Below are 15183 nucleotides of genomic sequence, written 5' to 3' on the forward strand. Positions count from 1 at the left end.
AGTGCTAGGCGTTCGCCCTTCTCTGCACAGAGTCCTCAGACCATAGAATAGAAGGTGGCACAGAAACTGGAGTAGAAAACACAAGATTTATTAAACCTCACGAGGTGGAAGTACATTAACACAACACCCTTCGGTAATGTATGAAGTAGCACACTGAATGGAAGTAGCTTGGTCCTTTTATACCCACCCAGGGGCTCAAAAGAAGACGGTACAAGTACAAGAAGAAGGTTTTAGGTTCATATAAGGTCATACAGAAAAATCGCAGTCAACAAGTGGGAGGAGCTAACAGTTGCTAATTTTGGTGAACACATCCTGACAGTTACAGACTAACAGCAGCCACATGGGCAGCTGCAAGCTCAACTGAGCATGTGTAAAGCAGAAGAAACTAAATATAACCTGTCTCTAGACACATTCCAAGAGTAGACAACAGCAAGGTAGGACAGAGCACATGGCACGCACGTTGTAGCACATGGCAAGAAGCAAGATGGCTGCCAGAAATACAACATGGATTCCACAAAACAGATAAGATAACCTCTAAATACAGGATGGCTTCTGCTAATGCTAACCCAGTCGCTACCAAATTACAACACCATGACAGAATTTACCATAGCCCGGCCCCTACTTGACCCCCTCCTACAGCACAGGTGAGCATGCATGACCCCTGCCTACCTCTCACAAGCCGTTCCTGCCTCTGGCACCTTCCCCATTCCTTTCCCTGTATAGGCCCTCTGCTTCCATTTACCACAACCCAAGCTGGTGGAATCTGGAATGTGATGTCAGCGGAAAAGGACCCAGTAATTACTGGGTCTGCATGTTATTTCCCATACTAGGGACACTAACTTGGAATCAGAAGAGTCACTTTTAGGATATCATCTGTAAATGTTAATATCAGCCACCGGGTATCCCCATATTTAAATCCACCTAACTTGTAATCTGTGCCACAGGAGTGTAGTGCACTGGAATCTTTTTACAGACCATGGTGGTGTTGCGTCTTGCCACACCTTCTGGAGAGTCCTCATGGGCTTGGGCAATTGTCTTGCCTCTTTACAGGAGAAGCTGTTTCTGATGGCGGAGTTGGGTGGTTCAGTGGACTAATGCATCTTCACCAGTAACTCATGTTTAAACTCATGACCCTAGGTGTGAATCTCAGCAGGTCCACTCAGCCTTTAATGCTTCTGAGATCGATAACATGAATACTATCGAACTAGGCTTTTGAGAGGAGCGGGACATTGGTGTTCTTTTTACTCCTTTGGGTGGGCGAGGAAGCGAGTGTAAAGCTGCCCTGCCCCAGCCTCAGACAGTGTCAGAACTGTGCAGACTTGGACATGTCCAGCATGAATCCTGAATATGATTATGTATTCAAATTCCTGCTCATTAGGGACTCTGTGATTGGAAAGTTCTGCCTTCTGCTTAGAATTTCAGATGACACTTACACAGAAAGGTACATCAGCACAATTGGCATTGATTCTAAAATCAGAACTATTGAGTTATATGGAAAAGAAATTAAACTTCAAATATGGTACAGAGCAGGTCAGAAGAGATTCAGAACCATCACTTCCAGTTATTACAGAGGAGCCCGTGGTATCATAGTACTGCATGGTGTGACAGACCAGGAGGCTTTCAATAATGTAAAACGGTAGCTGCAAGAAATAGATTGTTATGCCAGTGAAAACGTTAACAAGTTATTGGTAGGTAATAAACTTGATTTGACCACAAAGAAAATGGTAGATTACACAACAACAAAGGAATTCACAGACTCCCTTGGGATTCCATTTTTGGAAACCAGTGCAAAAAAAGCAATGAATGTCAATGAGGCTTTCATGACAAGGGCACCTGAGATTAAAAAGCAAATGGGCTCTGGAGGAACATCTGGTGGGGAGTAAAATTCCAATGTCATAATTCAAACCACTCTGGTCAAGCAGTCCAGGCGAGGGTGCTGCTGAAACTTGCCTCCTCACTGTGTCATTACACCAGTGAGTTTGAAATCTAATCCTAAGTAACAAAACTAAATTTCCTGAATGAAACATATTCTAGCATTCTTAATAAGTAGTCTAGATTCTATTAAGGACACAGAGGCAAGATTGTGCTTCTATCTCTTTACTAGCTTCAAACAGCAGCCAATCAAAATGTTAGAAAATAAATATAAAAAACTATGAATGCTCTCCTACCACGCCCCCTACTGCAGTCCACCAATCATAACACACTTAAGCCCCCCTAAACTGAGAGCACCACCTTGACTACATATTTCTTCGCAAATAAACTCCAGTTAAACCATAAAATGTCAGAAGAACGATAAATCCAAAATCAAATGGAAACCACAGGAACGGCCAATCCAAGGTAAATCGAATCCTTTGTGAAAACACAGGCCATCCATCCAGCACATACCCATTCTGGATCAAGATGCTTTCAATCCTGTTTCTTGTCGGCTCCTGACACATATTACATAGAATGAAAACAGTTCCAAAAACAAACAGGTGGGATAATCCTTGTCTCCGTGCCCTTAATAGAATCGAAAATTCTTGGTGCAAATGCTAGACATTTTTTAATTCTATGACAGGACCAGAGGCTCTCACTAGTCCAGTTCAACGCTGATTCACCCCAATAGAAGCTGCTGAACAGAAGGATTACAATAAAATTGTTATAACATAGAATCAGATGACCAGTCAGGCGCACATAAAATATCTTTGAGCCTAGAACTCAGAATAAAAGCCTTAGAGGCCATGGCGCCTCTTGTTGAATGAGCCACTTACTTAGAAACATCAATGCCTACCTCTGCCGTGAGCCATCAGGCAAGATTCGCAGCAGACTTTGGTTTGAACAGTTCTTGAATAGCTAACAGTAGTTGGCCAAAAGGATCAGAGCAGCAAGCAAACGTATGTTCTTCATACACCTTCAAACACTTGACCACACAGAGTTTATCACTGTGTGGAATAGCTTGACATTCAATGCATCGAGAAAGTGTCTTTTTTGAAACTGTAAAGGAGAAAATAAACATGGCAGACTGAATTCTTATAGCCACCAACGACTGACTCCTGTGGAGAACTTTCAGACACAGCTGTCTTTCAATGCAATGAAGCATAGATTCAAATAAATCTCTTACACACTTTGCTTAATGTAAATCCAAGTACGAGGTTGAAGAATATCTTTTAAAAGGACCAAAACTCATACAGGATAAAGATTTATGTTAATGAGGGTTTGACAGATTTCGAAGTTATTCACAAAAGCATTAGGAATTACTACTACAGAAATATTATTTCACATGCTCTTATATGCCTTTATAAATCATCTGCAATACGTCCCACTCCCTATAAGTAAAAAGGCAAATTGGCACAGTCCCTTCAGTTTGGTTAATTGTATACAAATATTTCTATTTTATTCTCATATTCTCATTTGAGATAATATGGGGCAATTTACAAACACGTAAGAGTTTGTAAAAGAGTACTACAGGAGTGCTGCTTTACATAATGCCTTGGTGAATCAAACGCATATGAAGCAAACCTAGAGAGAATGCACTGTAAATGAATATATATAAAAAAACGTATGCACTGCCGCATATGTTTTTGTTGTCCCCATGCTACATTAGAGGATGCCCTAATTGCTAGACTTCTTTAAGGAACTTAATGGAAGTTGGCAATTACTAAAATAATACTTTGAATTGGCTACTGTTACACAAATCTGATGTAAATAGTTTTAGAGATGCTTGGTTTATTGTTTCAAAATGATTCTCTTTGGGACTGATTCACTAAAGTAAACTTAGACATTTGCAGCCTGTAGTGTAGTTTTAAACTGCTTTTTCGACCTGGCAAAATAAACCTTTTGTCATGCCTAAACTTTCCTTTTTAATAGTTATACGTCACCCGTAGGGTAGGCTGTAAAGGGTATTTGGGGAGGCTGCATTGTATTTACAATGTACAACATATGGTTTATGGGCCACATTTATCATGCAAATTTTGCATTCGCAAACAGGCCAGTTTGTAGATTCAGCCCATTTATGAACGCAAAAAAGGCTTTTTCTTTGTATCAAAACCTATTTTGCGATTCGGTGAACCTGTTATTGAATCGCAAAATGGGTTTGCGAATCGGTATTTGGAAGGGCCGTGTTGAGGGCATCCCCCAGCAGGCCAACATCCTCTTGATTTTAGCAATTCCTAGGGCGTCGCAAATTTCAAGCTACCACATTAATATTAATGAGGTTGGTCGATTTGCGACCCCCTAGGAATTGATAAATTAAACTCTTGGAGTTTCATACATTAAGAACAGAGATAACCTAATAGCGAGTCACTGAAAATCGCAATTAGGTAATCGCTATTCCAAATGTCGATACATGTGGCACTTTATGGCAACTCCTAAAGTTGTTTTTCACTGTTGTAAGGCCTATCTCTCCTATTTACTAAGACTGGGTTACCTCATTGCATCTACTAAGTGAAACTTTGGATTGAGAGCAGAGGGAAATATGCTATGAACACTCAAATGATTTACAATCTAAAACCCTCTTTAATGGTGAAGTCGGAATTTAAGTTAGAATTCTGAAAATACTATTTTTAGGATGTTGCCATTTTCTTGTCCTAACCATTTGTTACTGTGAATGGCTCTGCTGTTGGGGTTTGTGTATTGCTTCCAAACAGTAACATACAGGGGGCTTAGGTCTGGACAGACTGAATCATCCTGGCAGGATTGCTGGGACGTGAGTTGTACCCAGTCCTGATTACACTTCAAAGGGCTTTGCCTCCTGCACACACAAATGAATCTGACACCAGGCCTAAACTTGATGTTGTCCCCCTTGATAGTCTGGAGCCTTGACAGGGGAAGAGGAAGAACTATCCAGGACCAAATGTGGGAGGAAGGACAGAGATTTGCCCAACAAGGTATAAATATTGCCCTCAAGAGCCACTCTACAGAAAACTCCTGGACCTACAGGCAGTACAGGAGAAGGACTGCTCTGCTGCCAAAACACTTCTCTTCTGCCCATTACGTAGGAGAATGGTGAATGCATGACATAACATTTTTCATGTACCAAAACTGGACAGGGCCAATGTCCTTAGCTGCCACTTGTCCCAGTGTAAACTGTATCCTCTTCTGTAAACTCTGGGCCTGATTCACAAAGGTAAAGTTACACTTTTGTGTAAGTTTACGATTGTTTGCTATTCACAATGGTATTTTACTAATAGTATCTTTACGACTACAGAGTCTCTGCTGCACATAAAAAGAATGGACAGTCCTATTGAGTAGTCCATGGCTTGGTATGGATGAAGTAGGTGTAAATACATCCAGCAACCCCCGTAAATGAGTGTCCAATCAAAAAACTTGCTTATTATGTATAAATAAGTATTTATCTGCTAACACAAAGTACAATACAGCACACTGCAAATAATATACGCAGCCCTCTTGAGGCAAGCCCACAAGCGTTACCAGGGTCAGCTTTCCAGTCCCACTTCCCTGCTTATGGCTGATGGTTATTCCACATTCACATGTGACAACATCCAAACTAGGCCTGCTAAGGAGTTCAAAATCTAAGAAGGTCAGGAGGGGCGGGGGGTTCTCTATTGCAAAGATCCTTGAGTCCTTGCACTAGAGTGCATCAATCAGAGCAAGTTCCCCAGGGCCCGGTGGCCCGATTGTCAATTTTACCCGCTCTCGTAGAATGGCGATTCAGAGGCACATCTCAGCAGCCGACTATGCCCAGATGACTTTCTGCCATCCACTGCTCTCCTTTGATGCTGTATGCCTCCCCTCGAGGGCTCGGTGCTCCCGGATGGAGGAGTTCAGGTAGTTTTTCTGATTCTCCACAGGTCATTGCCTGTGGTGTCTTCTCTGTTGAATGTGGCTTCATGGTGACGGGCCGCTTTTTCCTTCCTCCTCCTGAAATACACGAAGGGTCGTAGCAGAACAAACAGGGTGACTGCCCTATTTCTTCACTGCAGCCTCACCTGGCATACAGGGGTTGTGGATCCCGCAAATATGATGACGGCCTTCTTTGGGTCACGGCGCTGTATCGGGTGATGGCCCTCCTTCTCTCACAGCACAGCGCCAAGGCCGGTAACCCTTATTCTTCACTGCAGTTCCCACCTGACAAGAGAGTCGTGAACATTGCCATTTGGGCCCACTGCCTGATCGGTGCGGTGGTCCCGATGTGACAGACTGGAATCTCACACTCTACTCCTGGGAACCATACAACGCGACCCCAACAGGAACTCTCTCACTTCAAAAGCTGTCCTACCTCTAACAAGGCCCACTGTTCTTGGGTCAGCAAAAGACGGTGCTCCAAGCGAGTGTTCTTGATCCTCCAGGGTGATGTCCACTCACCAGCATGGGAGGCTGGTAAACCCTAAGGGACAGATTTATCAAGCTTTGACGCAATGCAGCAAGACAACTTGCTGCACTGTGCTGCGTGAAAGGGCAGGAATGTGCCATATTTACCAATATATAGTGCATTCCTGCTCTGCCTAGCGACAACACAGGCACACGTGCGCCATGGTGCAAGGGTACCTGCATTGCAGTTAAGATAGTTTTGCGCAGGAAGGGTCACCTTGCTGCACAAAAACAATCCTCTGAAAGAGGAAACAATGAGGAGAAATAATTATATTTCTACTCATTGCTCCTCCTGTCTTGGGAAGGCATAGTATTTTGATGCATTCCCCGGTTTACCTGGGTGGATGTGTAGGAACACGCCTACCATGAACCGCCTTCCCAGCGCAGAGTAACATAAGGCAGCAACTTGTGCTGCCTTGCATTACACCAGATTTCCTAGGCAATGCAGGTCAATGAAATGTGGCCTTGCATTGCTTGGTAAATCCGACTTTAGTTTTGTGTTGCACTTGTGACACCATGCATGAGGCATGAGGCAAGGAGAATGCAATACATTAATAAATCTGGCCCCAAGTCCCCAGTCCTGCTCACAATAGGCAGAACTTGTGCCAAGCTTCTCCACACAGATGCACAGCTTCAATTTTACAATTTGGGAATAACAAGCTCCCCTTTCTATATTATGCAGACACTGCCGTGTTACACATGTATTATATTTCATGGCACTTGTAATACGGGAGATGAGTTATATGTCGTATTTGTGACGGAATATTCCGTCTGCCAGAGCAAAATCAGTCTTTTAGCGTCTGTGTCTTTGAAGTCTTTGTTCAGGGGATTTCCTTGTTATATGTTCAGGTGGTCATCTTCTTTCTTTCTCTTTTTACACTGGTTTGTCAGTCTTGACTTTATAGACATCTGTTTAATACGGCAGATCTCTTTTAAAGAGCTTCTTTTTATGTTCTAGGTGTGCACCTTTATGGTTCAGCCTGTTGGGTTTAGGGTGGGTCCAATGGCTCGTCTCCTTTTCAGGCAACTTGTGAGTTATTTGGTTTCTTTGTTTAGATACAACAGACTTTTTTTGTATTTATAGATTCCCTGGTCTACGAAAGTTGAGAGCGGACATCTGTATAGGTCCTGAGGAAGGTGGTCTTGACATCTTTTACTCCACCCAAACGCGCGTCGACCTTGCGTGGAAACCTGTCATTTTACTGTGGTTTCCTATTGTGGCAGGAATCTTCCTGACAACAATTCCTACTGAACTGTGTACAGATTTGGTGTGGTTGTGTATGGTATGAAAGTGGTGGAATGAATGTAAGATGAATGTTTTGGTGTAATTTGAACCAGGGTATTGTGTATTGTATTTTTAATAATAATCATCTTACTATGTCATTGTATGCTTTGTGAGAAAAATATTTGTATTTGAGCAAAGTTTACCCTACTAAATATGGATTTATAACCTTGATGAAAGAAATAAGATAAAGATTTATATGTAATGTGTTTTTTAAAGTAAACTTTTTTAGAGAAAAATAAATGATCTATAAAAATAATACACTTTTTTGATAAAATAAAAAAGAAAAATGAAATGATCACATATGTTACTGTTGTATTCTGACATGAGTTGAAAGAAATGTAAACTATGTTTAAAGAAAAATAATCATAGGCTATGAGGGAAACATTTTATATGGCAGGGGATTTCACACCTTGAAGTGCCCACTCCTTTGTTGTGCTCTTCCTCCACAGAGTAGTCTCCAATCTATAACTTCAGACACAGGCAAAAGGAGTAATTAGAGTTTCACACCTGAATGTCCGCCTCAGTGATATGTGCATCAAAATTTTACCAAAGTGTCCCAGCCCTGCTCTTTTTGATTCTCATATCAGCCCCAACTCCTTCCTCAGATGTGCCAAGGCCCCTTTGACCAGTGACCTCCTTTTCAGAATCAAAGAGCCCTATTGATGTGCATCCTCTTCCTTCCTCCAATCTTTTTCCCCACACAGGAATGCAGCAATCTACAATCTGTCTGGGGGAAACTTCTACCTCACTGCTCCTCCAGCAAGCCTTGTGTCTCCCAAAATGGAACCCAGTGTCTTATGTTGTGTACAGTGCATGCATACACACCCACACACACCTCGTAGCCCCTAATGTACTTTACCCTTGCATAACCATCCATACATCCCAGCATGCTCACAGAATACTGTGCACTATCTTCTACAGGCCAGACCAGCTGACATGCCCACATATATCCCTACGATTACATGTAACCGCGCATGCTATCTCCCGATGCACTCTATCTTCTCAGACGGCCAGACCAGCTGACAGGCCCACATATATCCTTACGATTACATGTAACCGCGCATGCTATTTCCTGATGCACTCTATCTTCTCAGAAGCATGCATACACAAATACACATGTGATTTCCTGATGCGTGTACCTTTCCACAAGTATACATACATCCCATCCCAGCACAGCACACAATCCAGTGCAGGCCAAGGGTCCGTTAAGCTCACAGCAGCTGAACTTTACTAGAGTGGGTGAGGAGGCGCCACTCCTGTGACACAGGTGAAATTGGCTGTTTATTGATTAATAAAAACATGGGGCCAGATTTATCAAAGTGTTGCATTGCCCTTGCATCACACAAAGTAACACACTGTCAATGCAACACTAAAGTCAGCTTTACCATGCTACGCATCCACCCATGGATTTTGGTGCATTTCCAGATTTACCATGAGTGGTAGACCTAGGAATGCTTCAAAATGCTACGCCTTTCCAGGGGAGGCGTAACAAGGAGAAATATGTTTATTTCTACTTGTTCTTTCTCTTTCTACATATACTGCATTCTGCAGCACACATAGGAAGAGGAAAAAGCCTCATAGGACTGTTTTTGTGCAGGAAGGAGTCCATTTGTGCACAAAAACATTCCTACCTGCAATGCAGGCACTCTTGCCACATGGTGCAAGGGGGCCTGCGTTGGAGCTAAGCAGCACATAGTGCGCGAGCGCAGGGACAGGACAGGAATGCGCTATATAATAGTAAATATGGGCATTCCTTCACACTCCCTGATATGCAAAGCAGCGCTGCTCTGTGTGACATTTTAAATCTGTCCCATGGTGCGCAGCCACCACCTCGCTGGTGCTACTTAAGTCCCGGTGAAGGTAATAACCTTCCACCACTTGATGGTAGAGCTTTGGGTGCCCCACCCAGTCTAAGCGAACTGCAGTCCATGAGAAAGGCCTAGGTCATAGCGCACATGTAGGATCCATGTTCACTCATGACCAAAAGTCGTTACCAAGAATCCAGGTATCACCGCAGCTGGGGCACTCAGGGCAGAGGTACACGTCTATCACGACGTTAAGGAATTTTCCATCCCAACATGTATTGATCTTGGGCCACGGTAATGTGTACATGTTTGAGCCATGCCACCCACAATCCATTCCTTGCCTGGCCAGTATTTATAGATGGATCTTCCACTCTCTGACCTCTTAGCTGCAGAAGAACTTTGACTTCATTACATTGTCCTCAATGGAAATCATTCACTCTTCCTTAACCCAAGTGAGTGTCACCCGCCATACAATAATACCATTCAAAGACCATCTTACGATTCCCTTTGTCGTAAGAGACTAGTACTGCTAATGAGAGGAAAGGGTGGACCTGGAGCAGTGTGGGTGACTGGTTGCAGGACAGGCTAGGAGCTCAAGTTACTTTGAGCACAGTAGAGGCTGTCACATTTTGGAAAGGAAAGCAGAAATAGAGGAAACAGCAAGAGGGGAGGGGGACACAAGGAAACAATGGAAACATAGGCCAAGGAAGTGCTGCATTTGAAGGTGTCCTTTCCCCAGCATGTAGGTTTCTTCCTGCAAACCCACAACTTTTCCAACAGATAACATTCTTGTAAGTAAGGGGTGAGATAATGGGCTGTCACACGTGATGCAATATCCAAATGAGAAAAAAATGAAATTCCACAATATCCAGTCCGCCCAATAGACAACAACTGGGTGATTCCAAAGGCAACTACTACCCAAAACCCCAGTGAGGAAAACCACAGTGTGTAGTCTCTGCCCAGATTTTTAAAACAGGGTCCACTATCAGCAAGTATTTACGTAGATGGTGTCTGCCTGCCCCAACAAAACATAAGATTTGTTGGGGGTGAGGTCCTGTCATTTTCTTTGCATTTATTACTTGAATTGATCCCCTGTTTCTAAACACTTTCATTGTTTGCGGGGAGTCAAAGGGGGGGGGGGAGGTGCGTGTGTGCGCGCCACTACCATTTTTGTGAGTTACATCCTGTCCCATAAGGAGGATTTCAGATGAGTATGTGCGTGAGTATTCATGTATGTATTTGTGTGTTTCTGTATGAATTTGTAGGCATTTGCATGAATGGTAGAAAGAGGGCTTGATGTCCGTAAGACCGATGGAACATTGTTGTCCTCGTCTCATTCCCAGCTACACAGAGTTATGGCTACTGTCTTGCTACCTGTGTGGGTGTTGTGAACAAGCGATACATTTACTCTCCCAACTTTGCCCCCTTGTTTGAGGTGGTGGTTAGTTGTTATAGTGAATCACAGGTTTTTCCCCATCTATGACAAGATTTCCAGATGGCAATTTGGAATACAAGAACCTTTTTGCTTTCATGGACGCTCTGTGAGAAGTGAATATTCCATGGAAAGAAGCGAGGGACATGTGTGTAATGATTCTGGTTGAACAAATGAACGATAGAAGAGTTTGCTATAGGATATGGTGCATCCTCTCTTGAATTTTGAAATGATTTGCACTGTGATCCTATTGTGTCCATTCTTTCAGGCAGTTAGGACAACTTGTGGGGTTATTAAGGATGGCAGCTTTAGGTGGTCTATCTTTGCTTCTTGTATGGGATCATGGCACCAGGGTTCAGGCATGGTTTTTTTTTTTTTTTTTAAAAGACCTTTATTGTTCAACATACAGTATACACAGCATTTTAGCTTACAACCCAGCCGGGCCAGCTGCAGGTAGAGAACATTGCATTAAGCGGGATATTGGAACACAGCTTCAAGGCCGACAACCTGGGGTTCGGCAGCGTATGTCAACACATCACATTGCTCAATAATAATGCAAGCATTCGGTGTTATGTAAGTATGTGGTCTATGGGTTTTCCTTGTGTAGTCAGTGGACCAGAGTAGCTACGTTGAGCAAACCCTCATCATCAGCGGTAGCGTCAGGCAGGCCCACTATATCTTCCGTGTGTCATTGGTAAGGGTAAGCGCGTGGGTCTACATGTAGACGGGTATGGTGTCATACTAACGAGTGATGAGGGTGTACAGCATCTGAGCGTGTTTAGGGCGCATAGCTGCCTTGTCTGCCCATTGCGTTGGAAAGAGCTCCTCTGTATCTCAGCACGCAGGTGGTGTGCCTAAGCCCTAGATGTCTCATTCGAGGGCACCATGTGGTATGAAACGGTTTGAAATGTAAGATTGTATGTGTACGGACATGGTCTAAGAGGAGGTGAAACCAAATCAGTAATGAACTACAGAACCGTAACATGAACCATGGAGGAGGTAGGTAGGGGTACGTGTGGGTAGAGTGAGCCTTATCTTTGAGTGGGGGTCGGAATCAGCATGTCAGCCGTGTCTCACAGGGTAGGTAGATGGGGGATTCGGGGGGGGGGGCGGAAAAATGCAGGTCACTCGCGCGGCAGAGCCATAGGGGAGGGGGGGTCCGCAAGTGTTCGCGGGGTGCTGCATTCCGGTGCATCACTGCAATGGCCGGGCGCTCACCGCAGCACCGCGCGTGGTGGCGCGTGTCCCAGAGGGGGGCTAGCAGTCGCCAGCACGAAATAGTCAGGCGGTCAAGTAGGCGACGTGTGATGTATCGCGCGTGGTTCGCAGGAACGTGCATGGAGGAAGGGGGAAGGCAACACACAGGTCTTTACGTGATTCCCTGGTCCGTGCATTGCTGTAGGAATGAATGTAGTATGCCGTCCCATTGCTGTGCGATGGGGAACTTTCTGAGCCCCGCTGTCTCTTCCCGGTGCAGTACAGAGCTCTCGGCCCTCGCCCAGTTCGTCAGTGACAGACACCAATGTCTAAGGTGAGGGGGTGTGTCAGCTTTCCACCGCCTGGTGAGTAATCTTTTGGCTGTAATAAGTCCAAGGTCCCAGTACCTAGTCTGGACCTTGTTTAGCCGCGTACGTTTGTACAAGCCCAATATACAGGCTTCCCACGTGTGTGGTACTCGCTCCTCAGTGCAGTGTCGGAGCATCTCAGTCACCCCCTCCCAGTATTGCTGGAGGGCGGGACAGAACCAGAGCATGTGGAGGAGATCTGCACCGAGGAGGGAGCAGCGGCTGCAGGCAGTGTCTGTGACTGAAAAATACTTATTTATCTTGTCCGGGGTAAGGTAGGCGCGGTGTAATATATAAAACTGTATGATCTTGAAGCGAGGGCTGCGGGGGATGTTCGCTGGGCCAGCCAGGACCATAGCCCACTCCCTGTCCGTCCAGTCCCTCCCTCTGTCCGTCGCCCATGTCTCCCTCAGGCGTACAGTCGCCGGGTATGTGTGCAGGAGGAGTGCTTGCGTTAACCAGTGAATGACGTGTGTGCCGTTGCTCATGACATGAAGGTACTGCATGAAGAGATGTGTCGGCCGTTCACTAGACATGTCTCCCCAAGCAGTAGTCAAAGCGTGTACAAGGGACGCGTGGGTTAGGAACTGTCCAGCCGGGAGGGAGGTATCTCTCACGAGGGCCGCAAAGGGCAAGAGGGCACTGTCTGAGTAAAGGTCGCCCAACGTTTCCACCTCCGCGGCGATCCAGCCGTCCAGCCTTGTATTGGTCAGGGTCCCCGCCGTTGTCGGAGTGCCTAACAGTGGCAATATGGGCGCATATGGTATCGTCGCTCGGGTGAGACGCAGGCAGCGGAGAAAGCATCTGCGCGCCACTGCGAGCAGCAGTTGCGACGGCCGGGGAGTCCGTGTCAGCGGATGGAACAGAACATGAATCTGGGATAGGGACCAAACAGTGGTATCCGTGGCCGTGTCTCCCAGGTTCCTACCACCTAGCCAGCCCGACACCCACTGCATTTGTGCTGCTAGATAGTATAACTCCATGTTGGGAACAGCTAGGCCACCTTCTTCAGTGGGTCTATAGAGTTTCTTCAACGCAACCCGAGGCCGGCCTTTGTTCCAGACCAGGGCTCGCAGCAGGACCTCCAGGTCTCGGAACACCCGGGCAGGTACATAGGTTGGTATATTTGCAAAGTAGTACAATAGCCTTGGTAAGACTATCATTTTTGTTAAGGCTATGCGACTTGGGACATTCAGCGGTAGTGTGTTCCAGAACCCCACCTGCGCTCGTGTAGAGGCGATCGCCCTCATCAGGTTACCTTCCAAAATATCTATGGGGTCTCGATAGATGTGTATCCCAAGATATCTAAACGTGTTGGGGTACCACTGCAATCTCTCGCCTCTGATGCGTATGTCACACTCAGGGACGTTTGGGCTGAAGGAGTAGGCCCCCGACTTGGCCCAGTTGACACGCAATCCCGATATTTCCTCAAACGTGCCAAAAATGGCAGCGAGGGACTCCGGGATGGTGGTTAGGTCCCTGACATACAAGAGGAGGTCATCAGCGTACAATGACACTATTTGCAGTCCGTCCGCTAACGGTACTCCCCAGTTCGTTCCCGTCGTCCGGAGGGTCGCAGCTAGGGGTTCCACTGCTAAGGAGAATAGTAGGGGTGACAATGGGGAGCCCTGTCTGGTGCCTCTCTGTACACGGATGGAGTCAGAGAGTAGCGCTCCAGTGCGGACACGGACCGTGGGTCTACGGTATAAGAGAGCGACCATAGCCAAATAGTCATCCCCCAGGTCGAACTTCTCCATGACCGCTCGCAGGTAGGGCCACTCCACCGAGTCAAACGCCTTCTCCAGGTCAAGTACAAGGCACCCCGCCTTCGGCCACTGTCTTGTGGCGTATTCCTGTAGGCGGAACAGTCGGCGGATGTTGTGGGACGTGTGTCTTGTCGGTACGAACCCATTTTGGTCCGGATGCACCAGCGCAGGGACCATAGGGGCCAGCCTGCGAGCAAGTGCGGAGGCAAGGATTTTGTAGTCCGTATTTAGAAGTGCGAGAGGGCGGTAAGAACCCATCTGCGCACCATCTCTGCCAGGCTTGAGTAAGGAGACAAGGGTCGCCTCATTGAGAGTCGGGGGTAAGGCGAAGTCGTCTACAGCAGCGGAGTACATCCTTATCAGGTGTGGGATCAGGATGTCCGAGGCAGCCTTATAGAATTCGGCTGGCAAGCCATCCGGTCCCGGAGTCTTGCCATTTGAAAGGTTAAAGATGGTGTCGCGGAGTTACTCAGGAGTCAGTGGTGCTCCGAGGTCATCCCGCTGTGCCTCCGTAAGGGTAGGTAAGTGGATATCAGAGAGATGATCTGAGATGGCAGTCGGTGGGACGTGCAGACGGGAGCGATATAGGCCTGTGTAATGACTCGTGAATGCTTCGTGTATTTGGCGTTGGGAGTATAGCAGTCTGCCGTCTCCGGCCTGTATGGTCGATATTGGGGCAGATCGATTTTCCCGTTCAATCAGCCATGTCAACAGTTTGCCTGGTCTGTCACCTTGTCTGTGGACCCGGGTGGAGTGGGCTGCAAAGTTGATGTTTCGCAAACGGTCCAGTAGGCGTTCGTGTTTCGCCTTAGCTTCCGTCAGTCGGGCGTTCGCATCCCCCCCCACAGAGCGCTCAAGGTCCAATAGGTCCGATTCCAGTCGCATTAGGTCTAGTTCAGTTTGGCGTCTCATGTGTCCCTGTGTTCCGAGGCAAAGCCCCCGGGTCACCACTTTGAAAGCATCCCATTCTGTTTGGGGAGAGGACGCTGTGCCAGCGTTGAGTTCGAAGTATTGAGCTGAT

General features: G+C 46.2%; 1 protein-coding gene across 1 annotated transcript; it reads left to right on the forward strand.

Annotated features, from left to right (window-relative positions):
- Positions 1-1325: 1325 nt before the first annotated feature.
- LOC144761549 (ras-related protein Rab-1A-like) lies at positions 1326-1883 on the forward strand. Its single transcript, XM_078646860.1, has 2 exons — positions 1326-1526; positions 1746-1883. Exons 1-2 carry the CDS (start codon positions 1326-1328, stop codon positions 1881-1883), a joined length of 339 nt encoding a protein of 112 aa, XP_078502986.1.
- Positions 1884-15183: the final 13300 nt, after the last annotated feature.

Source organism: Lissotriton helveticus, chromosome 6 (assembly GCF_964261635.1).
Source record: "Lissotriton helveticus chromosome 6, aLisHel1.1, whole genome shotgun sequence".
Lineage (NCBI taxonomy): Eukaryota > Metazoa > Chordata > Amphibia > Caudata > Salamandridae > Lissotriton > Lissotriton helveticus.

Bases quoted from the DNA above. Each gene is read 5' to 3' on its own strand.
- LOC144761549 (XM_078646860.1), top strand. From the start codon at position 1,326: ATGTCCAGCATGAATCCTGAATATGATTATGTATTCAAATTCCTGCTC. The intron at 1,527-1,745 runs GCAGGTCAGAAG...ACAACAACAAAG, and splicing joins AACTTCAAATATGGTACAGA to GAATTCACAGACTCCCTTGG.